General features: G+C 35.9%; 1 protein-coding gene across 3 annotated transcripts in view; it reads right to left on the minus strand.

Moving 5' to 3' along the window:
• Positions 1 to 16584, minus strand: part of WASHC4 (WASH complex subunit 4) — a 60606-nt gene that overhangs the window by 25107 nt on the left and 18915 nt on the right. For all 3 annotated transcript variants that reach the window (XM_040491019.1, XM_040491018.1, XM_040491020.1), the window contains exons 14-20: positions 13519 to 13645; positions 8574 to 8699; positions 4833 to 4940; positions 3605 to 3751; positions 3400 to 3479; positions 2166 to 2271; positions 1440 to 1556 (exon numbers count right to left, since the gene is read on the minus strand). In XM_040491019.1, coding sequence (XP_040346953.1) covers positions 1440 to 1556; positions 2166 to 2271; positions 3400 to 3479; positions 3605 to 3751; positions 4833 to 4940; positions 8574 to 8699; positions 13519 to 13645 — 811 coding nt within the window. The remainder of the gene's footprint in view (positions 1 to 1439; positions 1557 to 2165; positions 2272 to 3399; positions 3480 to 3604; positions 3752 to 4832; positions 4941 to 8573; positions 8700 to 13518; positions 13646 to 16584) is intronic.

A 16584-nucleotide genomic window follows, 5' to 3' on the forward strand; every position in this document is an offset into this window, starting at 1 on the left:
AAATAAATAAACGTTGAAAAAAAATTTAAAAAAAAAAAAAAAAAAGATTTTTAAATAGGGGTGCATGGGTGGCTCAGTTGGTTAGGAGCCCGACTTTGGCTCAGGTCATGATCTCATGGTTCGTGGGTTCGAGCCCCACATTGGGCTCTGTGCTGACAGCTCAGAGCCTGGAGACTGCTTCGTATTCTGTGTCTCCTTCTCTCTCTGCCCCTCCCCTGTCCGTACTCTTTCTCTCTTTCAAAACTAAATAAACATTTTTAAAAAAAATTTTTAAATACTCTACACCAAATGTGAGACTCGAACCCACAACCCCGATATCAAGAGTTGCATGTTTCACCAACTGAGTCAGCCAGGTGCCCCTGCTCTCCATTTTAAACCAACAATTTTTTTGACCACGAAGCAGTTAGATAAATCCGAAGTTTTTTATTTTTGTTAATACTTTAAAATTCTTAAAAAGAATTTCAAAAAGCTAATGTCTCATGGCTTCATTATAAAAAATGGGAAAATACAATATAAAGTATAACATTTAGGGGTGCCTAATATTAAAAAATATTAAAATATTAAAAAATACCTAAAAAAATAAAGTATAAACACTTATGGAAACCAGTAACAAAGAAGGAAATGTCCTAAGAACAAGCAACGGAAGAAATTTTTAAAAAGCTTCCTTATGATAATCATTAAAAAGAAAAAAAAAAAATCACAAAATTCATTGCTCTAAAGGTAATGAAATCAATCATCTTTTCTGGTCTACCATGAAGTTCTAAATACTGGCCAGACATGTATCTTATTTTTAAATAAGAGTAGTTAATATAAGAAATCATATAAAATTTTTCATAATTTTATCAAACCTGCATATGGTTTACATTGTGAACTTTACTCATTTTTATCTCTCCCTCCATGTAATACTGCTAGATGAAAATTTAAAATGTTAGTGTTTATAATATGGATTCCAGTAAAACAAGAAGGGATATACTACACTCCATATCTGAATTATTTCTGTTACACAAATACATCTTTAAATACAGAATATTTGGTCATAGCTCTCCAAATAACTCAATAAAATATCACTAGTTAAGCTGCCTGAAGTGCACTACCATTAGCAGCATTCAATATTCAAACCCACTTTGTATCTGCATTCTTCTAATAAACAGAACTTTACACTCAAAATCTGCTATTCACTAAAGTCAAGTATTTTTCCCAAATCCCTAGTCTAAATTTCTGTATAAAACTTAGGAATTAAAGACCAATTTAGCATAACAGTGATACTGAAAAGTTCCTTCATTCTAGACAATGATTCATAAACAATAATTTATATTACTACTTACACATAACATGAATATATAATATAAATGAAAGCCTGCTTCAATCCAGAAAGTTTTTCCAAACACTGAAAAACTTAAAAACATGTATTTGGAATGCAATCTCAAATATGATGTTACCTCATTTAAGATTTCCATAATTTCTTTGTCATAGCAATCCAGAAGTATTTCGTGGGACTCTAAATGTCTTGCATGCATCATAGCAGGTACACAGTCACGTAAAGCACTGAACATGTACTAAGAAGAAAATCAGAATGTTCACGAATGTAGAAAAACCAGAGCTCTAACTAAAAAATAGCACAAAGGAAAAAAAATATATATATATCACAAAAGTTAATTATCTATCTTTGAAGACAAAACCTCAGTCTGAAGGTTAATTTTTTTCACACATGCCTGTCTTACTTTCCTAAATAAGAAGAGCCAGATTTTATTCTCTAAAGCATATATATTAAATCAACAAAAAATTCACATTCACTTATCCTTTGTTGCCTTGAACATTCAAATATTTATTTCCAAAAGAAATAGAAAGATCTGAGTAACATATTCCTTGCTGACAAGTAAATGTCAGCCTATTGTGACATAAACTAATATCAAAGTGAAATGAGAATGATTAGGAATATGAGTAAAAGAGTTGAATATATTGATATTCATTAGCATTTATATCAAATTTAACTGCAGACTGTATAAATGCTCATTAAATATGGACAGTATTGTAAAAACATTAGCAGTCAATTTTTAAATGATCTATTAAGTCAAATGATTGTATTTGTATGATTATATTCAAAACTAGAATGGTTTGTACACTGACTAAAATGATGGATTATTTTTATATTATTCTTCACTTACATGTAATCTGGCTGCATCAACGGCATTTTCATATACATCATCTAAATAAATTGGAAAGACAGCTCGATGCCAGTATAAAAAACAACAGTCACATTGTGTTTGGACTCTACAATGTAAAGTAGTAATTAGTGGTAGCAAAATCAAAGCACTCCCCCACCAAAATAATGAAAGGCACAGCATTACACATCACAATGGTAAGAGCTCAGTCTTACCCATTTTTGTATCCCCTACATCACTTAACCCAAAATTAGGAGAGAAAAGCCACAAAATACTTTCTAAATTGAACATGGGTAACAAAACTCCCCTACATCAGACATTGTCAGAATTCTGCACGTAGGCTAAAGCATACTTGAAAAACGATACACATAACTCTTAAGATAGAGTTTAATTTTTCAATACTATTTGATAGGACTGAACTTATAATACTTGCATCACATATGTACCATTTTACCTGTCTCAAAGTTGAAAAGCAGAACCTTTTAAAAAATTGTGACCAAAAAAAACAAAACAAAAAAATAGCTACACTTAACCTGCCTATAATCCTTGCCAAGTGACTATTTCACACCATTTTGGGGCAACAAAATGTTACACTAAGTATCTTATAATGAAGAAGGAGAAGATAGAAAGTTAAATGCTAGTGCCTACACTTAAAGTCTCAGCTTCTTAGAACAACATAATATTGTTATAAATATGAGCTTTAAATGAAAAACTGTGCTATAACCTTAATTCACCTGGTGATCAAAATTCAGAAGACCCATTTTCCCTTCAAGAAACATATTGCTTCCTCAATAAAAACAATAAAGGCACAAATGGCTACAAAAATAAGTCCAAAATTAAGTCATTTTAGTGAATTAATTCCAATTCATGTCAAAATAAAACTACAGAAAACTATGTGACATGAATCTCTAAGAGATGAAAGTTTGTTATGAAGCAGCAATTTTAAAAGTCCACTAGGAGACTCATCACAGCAATCACAATATGCATCGGGGTCTAGCAGGTGCTCCATGGGTGATACCGTGTTTCCTCTGGGAGTTCTTCCAGAAGCTATTTCGTTACTATAGAAGCAAAGTTAAAGAAATACGATCCCCAGTCACAGACTCACCTTGGTCACGCTAAAGGAGTGACAAGAGGAACTAATGGTCCACCTGGGTTATATTTCTTCTCTTGCTATGCTAAAAAGAAAACTGATGTTTCTATCAGCCTTATCTTTTGATCGTTACATATCCCTACTTACCTTTCTCTAAGTTCACTGATAAGATCCAGCTTTTTCATGACTACTTGCAGTGGAAAGAGTTCTTCATCTTTAAATGTTTTCTATCAGGGAGGGGAAAGAATGACAGAGAAGTTGCAGTCAAAGTAAGAACAGGTTTCTTGGGTCAGTAAGAAGGAAAATGTGAAATCTCCAATGTCAGTTTCCTTCCATAACAGCAATAATTTACCATTTGTGTGCCAACACTTAGTGCCAAGGAAACAATAAGTCGTCGTTGCTTTGTGCTTGGTCCATTTAGAGTGTTTTCAGCCAAAACTAGAGCAGAGAGTACATCAAGACGCTGTTCACTATATTTTTTGTCAGAAATTACTCTTTTCTAAAAGACAAAAGAAGAGAAAGCAAGAAATAACAGTTTTATTTCTGAAGCAATAACAAAGACTCACAAGAAAAACTCCGTGGTAATCTTTTCCATGATTCAATTTAAGAGAGCTTAGACAAATGCTTTCCTTGATCAGTTTTTTCTGACATTATGTGCTTTATTTGTGTAACATTACCATTTAATGCTGACAGGGACAGCAAATGTATTAAGCATATTTTTAAATTTCTATATTAGGCTTTTTGAAAGGCAGTTCAAGATGGCAACATAGGCCAGAGTCTAAAATCTCCATATTAATTTAATAAATTATTCTTTAAAAAAGAGGCATATTTTAAAACTACACAATGTCATTTTTTAAAATGTTTATTTTGAGAGACAGAGAGAGCACAAGCGGGGGAGGGGCAGAGAGGCAGGGGGGAGAGGGGGAGAGGGAGAGGGAGGGAGAGGCAGAGAGAGAGGGAGACAGAGACAGAGAGACAGAGAGAGAGAAGGAATCTCAAGCAGACTCCACACACTGCCCGTGCACAGCTTGAAGCAGGTCTCAATCTCACAAACCATGAGATCATGACCTGAGCCAAAATCAAGAGTCAGATGCTTAACCAACTGAGCCACCCAGCCGTTCCCACAATGTCATTTTTTAACAGAGGAGTGTTAATGTATTCCATGCTGCAAGTTCAGAGTTAACCCTGATTGCTCTAAGTAACAATCATAAAATAACATGGAGAAAAAGGACCAAGAAATATTATGTTTGAAGGAATGGAGTAAACAGACTAAACTAAAAAAACACATATAAGGGCACCTGGGTGGCTCAGTCCATTAAGCGTCCAACTCTAGATTTCGGCTCAGGTCATGATCTCATGGTTCGTGAGTTCAAGCCCCGTATTGGGCTCTGCGCTGACAGCATGGAGTCTACTTGGGATTCTCTCTCTCCCTCTGTCTCTCTGCCTCTCCCCCACTCATGCTCACTGTCTCAAAAAGAAATAAACTTAAAAAAAAATGCTTAAAAATAAAAAACACACATAAAACAACAGGAGAGCAAACTAAAAAGATAATTATGCTGAATATACAATAACCTTCATACCTTGGCTACAGAAATAGAATTAAGAGCCTGATGTTGAAGGTGCTGTGTTATATGTGAAACCGAATCAGCCACAACCATGCTTCTTCTGTAGAACATATGCTCTATAGCCTAAAAAGAACCACAAGTAATGCTGTGAAAATCAACTTAAAACTTTTAGGCAAAATCACAGAATATCTTTAAGACCTTGGGCTAGGTAAGGAATTTGTAAATGGGATCCAAAAGAATTATTATATAAGATTGGTAAATTCAATTGTATTAAGAATTTCTGTTCATCAAAAGCCACTATTAAAAAAATAAAAAGGCAAGCCAACATATGAGAAAATATCTGCCATGCACGAAGGTTTACTACTCAGAACGCATGAAACATTTTTAACAAATAATCTTTTAAAAGAGGCAAATAATTCAACAGAAAACTGAACAAAAGAAATGAACTGATTTTTCACACAATAAACACTTGGAAAAGACACCCTCATCAACAATCAGGGAAATAAACATTACAAATAAAATCATTTACCTCCCACCAAAAAAAAAAAAAAAAAAAAAAAGAAAGAAAGAAAAAGCCAGATAATACCAATGTTGACCAGTTGGGGAACAAAGGGAAGTTTAATCTTGCAGAGGTATATAAACTGATTGCTCTCACTACTTTAAAAAACAATTTGGCGGGACACCTGGGTGGCTTAGTTGGTTAAGTGTCCGACTTCAGCTCAGGTTATGATCTCACGGTTTGTGGGTTTGAGCCTTGCATCAGGCTCTGTGCTGACAGCTCAGAGCCTGGAACCTGCTTCGCATTCTATGTGTGTGTCTCCCTCTGACCCTCCCCACTCACACTCTGTCTCTCTCTCTCAAGAGTAAACATTAAAAAAAAAAAAATTCTGGCATCATCTTGAAAAGCTGAACATGTAAGTAACACACAACCCAGCAATCCACTGGTAGATACAAAACTCAGCAAACCTCTGGCACAACTACACCAAGAAACAGATACAAGAACAGTAACACTGTATATAGTAGCAACAACTGGAAATCACCCAAAGTCCATCTACAGGAAAGCTACACAGCAATGAAAATGAAGGAACCATAGCTACTCATCCCAGCATGGAAAAGTTCAAATACAAAATTCTGGGGGCACCTGGGTGGCTCAGTCAGTTGAGCCTCCGACTTCGGATCAGGTCATGATCTCACAGTCTGTGAGCTCAAGCCCCACGTTGGGCTCTGTGCTGGCAGCTCAGGGCCTGGAGCCTGCTTCAGACTCTGTGTCTCCCTCTCTCTCTGACCCTCCCCCATTCATGCTCTGTCTCTGTCTCAAAAATAAATAAACATTAAAAAAAAAAAAAAAAACTAAAAACCACCTTGATAAATTCCAATATTAATTCTAATATTAAAAAAAAATTCTGAGTTTAAAAAACTAAAGAAGTACAAAGTATTACTTCATTAATATAAACTTCAAGAGCATATATGACTAAATGATGAATGGTTTATAGATTCATCTATGTATGGTAAACTGAAAAGAAAACCAACGGAATGAGAAGCATAAAATGCAGGACTGGTTTCTCTGAGGGAGCAGGGTAAGATGTAATCACAGAGCACAACAAAGGGGGCTTCTGAAAATACCAATATTTCTTAAATGGGATGGTGGGTTTTTGTTTATTATTTCTTAAAATTATGTTTATGAGATATATGCATATACACACATTTCTGTATTTACAGTTCATTAAAAAATATAATATCGTTAAAAAAGGCTGAAAATTTCCAAAAGATTTTATTTCCTAAGCAAATCTAAAGGCATTAGCAGAAATTTACTAGAAAATTTTAATTTCAATTTTTATAAAAGGTTAAGTGGGCTCTGCTGCCTACAAAGGGTTTTTATTGTTTTTACTTAGAGTATGCTAAAAACATTATCGTATTTCCAGAAGTATTCAAATCACAAGATTACAGCACTTTCCCTAAACTGCAAAATAATTAGCCTCATGTTGACTAGCCTCATGTGCATCTGAACACTACAAAATGGATGTCTTTTTTTTTTAGTACAGTTGATACACAATGTTACATTAGTATCAGGTGTACAACTAGTGATTTGACAAACTGATACATTATGGTCTCTTCACTACAGGTGTAGCTATCAACTGTCCCATTACATTGCTATTGCAGCATCAGACTGTATTCTTTATGCTGTGTCTTTATTCCTGTGACTTATTCATTCCATAACTGGAAGCCTGTACCACTCTCTCCCCTTCATCCATTTTACCCAATCCCCCAAACCCCTCCTCTGGCAATCATCAGTTTGTTCCTTGTATTATTTATAGGTCTGATTCTGCTTTCTGTTTATTTTTTTAAAATTCCACTTATGAGTAGAATTATATGGTAGTTATCTGTTTGACTTATTTTACATTAATACCCTCTGGGTCCATTCATACTGTCTCAAATGGCACAATCTCATCCTTTTTATGGCTGTATTATATTCCATTACGTGTATACCACATCCTCTTTAACCATTTGTCTATTGATGGACATTTAGGTTGTTTCCACACATTGGCTATTATAAATAATGCTGCAATAAACACAGGAGGCATGTTCTTTTTAAATTAGTTTTTTCACTTTCTTTTTACTGGATCATATGGTATTTCTATTTTTAACTTTTTGAGGAACCTCCATACTGTCTTCCACAGTGGCTGTACCAATTTACATTCCCACCAACAATGCATGAGGGTTCCTTTCTCTTCACATCCTCGCCGACACTTGTTACGTCCAGTCATTTTGATATCAGCCATTCTAACTGGTGGGTATCTCATTGCAGTTTTGATTTGCAGTTTCCTGACGATGAGTGATGCTGAGGATCTTTTCAAGTGCCTACTGGCCATCTGTATGTCTTCTTTGGAGAAATGTCTATTCAGGTTCTCTGCCCATGTTTTAATTGGATTATGTTTTTGGTGTTGAGTTGTATAAGTTCTTTATATATATTGTGGCTATTAACCCCTTATTGGATATATGATTAGCAAATATCTTCACCCAATCAGTTGTCTTTTTGTTTTGTTGATGGTTTCCTTTGTTGTGCAAAAGCTTTTTATTTTGATGTATGATGTAGTCCCAATAGTTCATTTTTGCTTTTGTTTCCCTTGCCTTAGAGGACATATCTACGAAATATTGTTATGGCTGATGTCAGAGAAACTACTTGTCTGTGCTCTCTTCAGAATTTTTATGGTTTCAGGTCTCACACTTAGGTCTTTAACCCATTTTGATTTTGTTTTTGTGTATAGCATTAGAAAGTGGTCCAGTTTCATTCTTTATACGCAGCTGTCCAGTTTTCCTGGCACCATTTATTAGAGTATGTTCCCCACTATATATTCTTGCCTCCTTCGTCAAAACTAACCATATATTTGTGGGTTTATTTCTGGGGTCCCTATTTGTTCCACTGATTTATGCACCAATTTTTGTACCACGTCCTATTCTTTTATAATTCAGGCAACATGCTTAAGTAAAACTTTACTAATACTTAAGTTAACCTTCTCATTCCCTTCTTCTCTCAATACATGCTAATTTTAATAAAGTTTAAATATATTGGCCATTCATAAAGTTATTCAGAAATTACTTTCAATGGCTAGTTTCCTTAGCCACGTGAGAGATAAGTACACTTTCCCACAATTATTTATTCTGATAATCAAGAAGTCAAATATTACAAGATCACCATAATTTAAGCACAGGTTAATTCTCAATTATAATGGCAAGGTAAAATAATCTTAAACCTACCTTGAGAAGTTCAACAAGCCTGCATAATGCCTTAACTGAGGTTTTGGTCATTGGCTTTTGCATTGACATGTAGAGATTCATTGTGGTTTTAATAATGGTACTAATACTGTATGCATATAAGAAGCCCTATAAAAAAATAAAACAATGATTATAGTCACAAGGAAAAGTTTCATTTCTTCAACATTTCATTCTCTATGTAACAATTATTCCCCAACTTGCCAATAACTATTTTAAAGTCTGCTCTTAAGATTTTGAAATATTCTTCCTCACACAATGTTACACAATGGTGAAGCTTCAAAGCAACCCTTTAAGGTATATTTAACCTATTACATACCATAAGTTTAGTACTGCTGAAATTAAAGTATAAAATCACAGTTAAAGAATCTTCCCATTAAAAAAACAAACAAACCCTTCAGAGAAATGATCTGAATGTCCAGAAGCTATCTATTCATCCTTATCTTACCTGCCAGACAAGAGTTTAAAGACTCCTATCTGCTACAGACAAATGCTAAGGACCCTAAGGAACCAGGAACTGAAAAATAAGGAGTATGAGAGCTGCTGTCTGGCCAATACAGATACTGAAAGGTATTTCTCAGTTCCAAGCCAATTCCCCCTTTCCCTTTCACCCGGACCAATCCCCACTGTTAATCTGCTACCATGTTCCCTGCCTATGTTGGTCCTAATCAGACCTTCTCTCCTTCCAGCCCAATAAGAACATATTCTCTCCTACTCTTCTATTCACGAAGGAAGAACAAAGGTCTTGTGAGGTTTAAAAAAGATTTTTAGTGCTAGTAAACCCAGGGAAATGGGATGGAATAAGAAAACAGGAAAAGGATATTACCTTATATATTTTCATTTAGATCCAAAAAAACCACATAGAAACATCATAATAAAGATTCTTTGGGTTTACAAAAGGACAAAAAAAGATACATGTACAGTTTCAGGATGAATCTAAATTATACTATTATGGATATATTCAAGGAACTGGGGCAGAAGCCATATGCCAGTGATTCTCAACTTTTTTTCTAGTCCTCTATCATATGTGAGAGATAAAGTACTCTCCCATCAGTGTAACAGTGGCTCAGTAAAGAAGTGATACTTAGTGTGGGTGGGAGAGGGGATTTTCTCTGAACCAATTATATCTCTGTGATAAAGAGATGTGCAAAGTTAATAGAATAAGAAATGAGACAGAAGGCAGCATCCTAATAAAGGTGACAAAGCTTGGGGAATACACACAGGAAAGAGCTAGAAGTCTTAACCTGTCAGCTACAGAACTATCACACCAGATTCTGCCCTAGTGCAGCACCATGAAAAGTTTAAAAGCAGAAACAAAGAACACCAAAAGTGTAACTCTAAGCCAGGCATAAAAAGGGGAGTTTCTTTTTTGAGGGGGAGCAGGGGAGAAAGAATTCAGGGGTCCCCAGATGGTCATTAACTTGTGAAACATATATATAAAGGACGTATTTTAAAAATCTAAATGGGGAGAGGAGAGGTTTAGGGTCTGTTTTTGTTAATGGAAGAATAAATAATCTGGACTAACCTTTGTACAAAGAACAAGCAAATCTGGGCAAAACATTTTTTTAATCTCTCAGGAGGCATCAAAGAGCTATTAAGAAGATAAGGAAATATAAAGCCAAAATCTGGGAGAAGAAAGAAACCCAGAGAAGTGAGCCTGGCATTTGAGGCTGCTTTCCCTTAAGAAGCATCTGCCAGTTCCAAAAGAGAATAGAGACAGAAGCCAAATGTTACCTTTCAGCATCTCCCAGAAAGGAGAGGGGAATAAAAACAGGAGTTCGTGGCCCATCAAAGAGGAAAGGAGGTCCTATAAACCTAGGTTCTGGATTGGGATCCTGAAAAACTACCCCCTAAAAAGTAAGGGTGAACTCAAAAAAATAGCCATCATAGGATTTAGGTCCCATTTCAAATCATCTCAATCCATGACTAGGTTGAGGTGATCTAGGTTGTTAGTTGTCCCAGACTAGCTGTTTATCAAAAGTAAAAATTATTAAGTCCTCTCTAGAAAAAGAAAAACAATATCCACATCTTCAAATTATATCCACCGTTTTTCATATACAATGTGCACATTATTAAAAATAACCAGGCAAAGAGATAATAAGACATATCCAAAAACAAGAGAAACATAGATAACAGAAACATCCAGATAATGAAATTACTAGACATAGGCTTAAAAATAATTCTGCTACGTTGAAGGAAAAGAAACAAATTTTTTTCAGAAAAAGAAATGGAAACTATAAAAAAAGCTAAAAAGTAAAATTAAGAGCTCAGTAGATTGGCTTAACAAATTAGACATAGGTAAAGAGAAAAGAAGAGAGAGAGAGAATAAAACAGAAATAGTACTTGAAGAGTTAGTGGCTGAGAATTTTCCACAAATTCCAGAAGCTCTACAAATCCCAAGCAGCACTGACACAAAGAAAACTACACCTAGGTACATTAAAGCAATATTGCTAAAAACCAAAAAGTAGATCTTACAAGCAATTAAAGACTCACATTCAGAAACCAAGAAAACTGACAGCTAACTTCTCAACAAAAATAAAAGCCAGAAGACAGTAAGTGGGGGAGGGAGGTGAGGGATCCTGCTAACCCAGAATTCTCTACATAGCAAAAATGCTTTTGAAAACAAAGTTGAGGGGTGCCTGGGTGGCTCAGTCAGTTAAGCAGCCAACTCTGGATTTCGGCTCAGATCATGATTTCAGTTTGTGAATTCACGCACCACATCGCTCTCTGTGCTCACAGTGCAGAGACTGCTTCAGATCCTGTCTCCCTCTCTTTGCCTCTCCCCTGCACCCACTCTCTCTCCCAAAAATAAATAAATGTTAAAAAACAAAAATGAAATTGAAATAAAGACATATTCAGACAAAAAAAATAGTGATAATTCATCAACAGAAGGACATTTTAAAATTTTTTTTTTTTTAACGTTTATTATTTTTGGGACAGAGAGAGACAGAGCATGAATGGGGGAGGGGCAGAGAGAGAGGGAGACACAGAATCGGAAACAGGCTCCAGGCTCCGAGCCATCAGCCCAGAGCCTGACGCGGGGCTCGAACTCACGGAGCGCGAGATCGTGACCTGGCTGAAGTCGGACGCTTAACCGACTGCGCCACCCAGGCGCCCCGAGAAGGACATTTTAAATGAAATACTGACAGCTATTCCACAAACAGAAGAATGAAGAGGGGCACCTGGGTGGCTCAGTCGGTTAAGCGTCCGACTTTGGCTCAGGTCATGATCTCACAATCCATGAGTTCAAGCCCTGTGTTGGGCTCTGTGCTGACAGCTTGGAGCCTGGAGCCTGCTTAGGATTCTATGTCTCCCTCCTCTCTGCCCCATCCCAGCTCATGCTCTACTTCTCTGTCTCACTCTCAAAAATAAATAAACGATAAAATATATATATATACAAATACACACATATATATACACGTACATATATATACACATATACATATATATACATACACATATATACACATACGTATACATATGTGTATATGTGTGTGTGTGTATGTATATATATATATATATATATATATATATATAAAGAATGAAGAGACGCAGAAGACCAGAAAGCAACAGTACAGGTAAATATATGGATAAATCTAAATGGACCAGGACTATAAAGACAACAGCAGCAATAATAATGCATCGAGAAGTTTAATATATAAAATGAATCAAAATAAACAACAACTCAGAAGTGAGATGGTAGATAAAGAGAATTATGGTGGTTTAAGATCCTCACACTGTCTAGAAAGAGATAAAACTACTCATTTATTTTGGAGTTGAAGGTTAAATGATGCACTTAAAATCTCTAGAGTAACCACTAAAAAAACCCAGTAAAGGGATACAGAATTAACAATAAAGGAGAAATAAAATGATGAATTAATTCAAAAGAGAGCAAGAAAGGAAAGTAAAAGGGACACAGAACAAGTGAGATAAATAGAAAGCAACTAGTCAGGTGCTAGTTTTAAATCCAAATACATCAGCAATGACATAGAGAAAATAAAAAAGGCAACTAGACTGAGGAAAAATTTATGTTGCTTACACACTGCTTACACACAGGAGACACACATTAAATATAAGGAGTCAAACAGGTTGCAAGTCAAATGATGAAAAAAGACATACTATGTAGACCTTAACTAAAAGAGAACTGGTATAGCTATATTACTATTATACACACAAGACTTAAGACAGAGCATTATTAGAAATAAAAGAAATATTTCATAACAACAGGTCCAATTCATCAGGAATAAATAATAATTCTTAAATGTTATGCACTCACTTGGTTTTAAAACATATAAAACAAAAACAAAGGGTAAACAGACAAATCCACCATGCTAGTGGGAGATTCTAACCCAATTCTGTCAGTAACTGACACAATATGTAAACAAAATCATTAACAAACATAACCTACTTGACATATACAGAACACTACAACCAATAAATGCAAGTTACATATTCTTTTCAAGTGTACATGAAATGTTTACCAAAGTTGACCATAGGCTGGGCCATAATGCAAATCTCAACAAATTTAAAAATAGCAAAATTGTTTTAGTACTTCTAGAAATCAATAATAAAAGATAACTAGGAAATCCTCTTATCTTTACAAATTAAAACATGTCTTCAAAATAACCCACAGATCAAAAAAGAAATCACAATAAAATTTCTTATATATTTTGAACTAAATAATGGAAATGCAACATATCAAAACTTATGGGATACAGCAAAAAAAGTCATGCTTTGAATACAGAGATTTAAATGCATGTAGTAGAAAATCTAAATTAGTCACACAGATCTAAACATAATCAAATCAATTTCAGTTTTTAAAAACAAAAACATATCCTACCCCTTCCAGTTTTTTCAAAGTGTAAGTTCTATACATTGAATTAACAAAGAAATGACCCCCAAAATATTCTAAGTAAGAAGATGCAACTACCTGTATAAAAACATTACATCTATTGGTGAGGTCTTCAGCAAATTTATCCATTCTCTGCTCTTTAGATAAAATAGATTCCATTTTCATCATCCATGAGCTCACAAAGACGTAGTAAGACTGTACATCTCTAACAAAGGAAAATATTGGGGTTACTCAGCACAGGAAATAAAATTTACTTCCATTTCTTTGAACTGGTTGGGATAAAATATTTCCTTGCAGGAGCCACCTTTCTGATTTTCAAATTACAGACATCCTACATACATATATAATTTACTCATTCAACAAATGTTCATGCCTATATAGGCCAGACACTGTTTCTCAGTACTAAAAATAAAAGTTAGCAGTAAACAAAATAGATAAAAATCCCTACCACAATAAAGTTTACATTCTTTGAAGAAAGGAGAGTTGTGTAACAAAGAAATCAATAATTAAGATCTGTAAGACGTTACGATATGTGCTACGGAAAAAATGCAGCAGAGAGAAAAAAAGAGACAGAGACTTGGAGGGCAGGTACAATTTTAATTACAGTGATCAAGGCAGGCTCATTGAAATTATGATTTTGAGCCAAGATTTGAAGAAGATGAATGAGTAATCTATGTAAATATATGAGAAGAGAATTCTAGGAAAGTAAATAACAAACGCAAACGTCTGGCATGTTCAAGTAATAAAAAGAAGTCAGTATGGCTGGAGCTCAGAGAACAGGGATGAGAACATAAAAGGAAATCGGAGAAGTACAGAGGTGGGGGTTGGGGGAGCAGGAAGGGTGGGAAGTAGAACAGGATTTGTGTATGACCTTGTAGAGAGGGTTCAATGGAAAGCCACCAAAGCATTTGAGCAGAGTGACTTCATCTAACTTTGCAGAGGACCAAAATCACCTTGGCTGAGATGCTGAAAATAAACTGTAAAGGGGACAAGTGGGGTAACAGAAAAACGACTCAGGCAGCTACCACGATAATGCAGAAGGGGATGACAACTTGAACCAGAAGGGAAGGCTGGAAGTGGTCAGAATCTGGATATAAAAGCTACACTGATTGAACGCTTCCTATATGCCAGCCACTGTTCTAATCACTGTAACGCAAAGTAACTCATTTAATCCTCACATAACCTTATGATCTAGAAGAGGAAACTGATACACAGAGAAGTTAAGTAACGTGCCCAAGATCATAACTGGTAAAAAGCCAACCCAAGATAAAAGCCCAAATCTAGGAAGCTTTCCTATCCAGGAAAGACTAAATCTACTGATTTAATTCTCCGCTGCAAGCCAATTACAAACGCTGAATCACTCTATCAATGTATCTCAAATGGCTCAAAATGGAAACTTTTAGCCCAGAAGCTATTTAATATACACTTCTTTTTTATTTTAAAGGTTTAGTGTGGAAAAACAAACAATTCCCCTTTGTGGGATCTGATGTTACCAACTCTTTAGAGACTTCCTCCAGTCAGAGAAACATCCCATTACTGCCAGTCAGAATGAACTAGAGGATAGCACTCTGGGCAAGGGACTGCAGAGACTCACCTGACCGAAATCTGAACCCCACAGTGAGGTCACTGGTCAGCCATACAGCCAAAAAGTCTGACAATGTCAAGAACTCAGTCTGAAGAGGGATTACACCAAAATTTTTCATAACTGTCTTTTAAAGAGGTAAAACCCTAGCATCAAATCTAAGAAAAATTTCTTGCTGAGCCAGGATTCCATTAAACAAATAACACCAACAGCTGTACTTTTGGCTTTGCCTCAAATGGTGCTAACATTATTTGACTTGTGGATTATTTGACTTAAAAATGTGAAACACGGAGAATGAGCAGGGTCCTAGAGCAATGCCTCCTTTTGAGGAAGCTGTGATCAGTATTCAGCAGGGATACAAGTATAGGAGGGAACAGAAAGGTCATAAGCCAAGACAGAAGGAAGAGGCCTAGATTATAGAGCCCTCCTTGACAGTAATCAAACCAGTAACCTTATGAAGAAGGCTAATAACACAGTCAAGGGCACTCACTCAGTTTTAGATCAGACTATGCAGGATAAAGCAGAGATTATCCATTACTCCACCCATCACTCCTACATTCAAACACTAGATGATATTCCTCTTATAAATACATGAAGATGAAGCTGTTTCAAGTTTTAAAAAACAAGTTTTTGACAAATGGAGTCCAAAAATAGCCAAGGGTCCTGTCAGATGGTCAGCTTCATTTCAAAGTACAAACAGGAAAAACACTAAGGGAAAAAAAAATCTGTCCCAATATAAATCACCAAATGGCAGTAACACTTGCATGTCAACAGAGGTTTGAAATGAAGGTTCAGAGCTCTATCCTCTGAAGTCAGTATTTCCAGTGTCAAAATGGTTTTGAATGAAAAGCAAAATGCAGCAACCTACAAACCTTGGACCCCAGGCAGGAATGTGGCTGGGACACTTGGCCAGCTGAAGTCTAGTGCATATTGGGCGGGGGGCAGGGAAACTGTCCCCCACTGTTTCCTCATTATCTAATGAACTCTGGAACCTAACTGGGACAGCTCTTGTTCACTCCCTCAATTTTTCCTAAAACACTGGATAAAACTCATGCTGGTCACACTGTCTCCCCTCTCCTGGGTTTCATTTTAGTGAATTTTAGGTTTGTTTGGGAGAACTGCAAGGAGAATGAAAAAGACACTATCCCCTTCAGCTCCCTGGAGCTCTATGGTAACTGTGTATCTTTGGAACCAAAGAATTTAGAAACATAAAATGTTATCATGGGGGGGAGGGGGTCTTTGAAAGTCAATTTATTCAATCTTCTACCTGATAAGCCTCACTTCCTACAGCATCTTGGACTGAGGTCATCTATACTTTACCTACACAGCGCTAGTAAAGAGTGCATTACCTCTCAGAACAGCCTCCAGGACTTGGTAGCAGAGGCTCTTCAGCAGGACTGGTATGGGTTTGCACACTAGCACACCTAGCTCTCTGACCTGGCAAAGTTCATTTCTCTAAGCCTCATTCTCCTTATCTAAAAATGGGATAAAAATGGTACTGTCGAGTAGCAGTTAACAGCTTATGCTCTAGAGTTGGGACTGCCCAGCTCTGCCACCTACTA

This window comes from Herpailurus yagouaroundi, unplaced genomic scaffold (assembly GCF_014898765.1).
Source record: "Herpailurus yagouaroundi ecotype Mexico unplaced genomic scaffold, PumYag 182, whole genome shotgun sequence".
NCBI classification, from domain to species: Eukaryota; Metazoa; Chordata; class Mammalia; order Carnivora; family Felidae; genus Herpailurus; species Herpailurus yagouaroundi.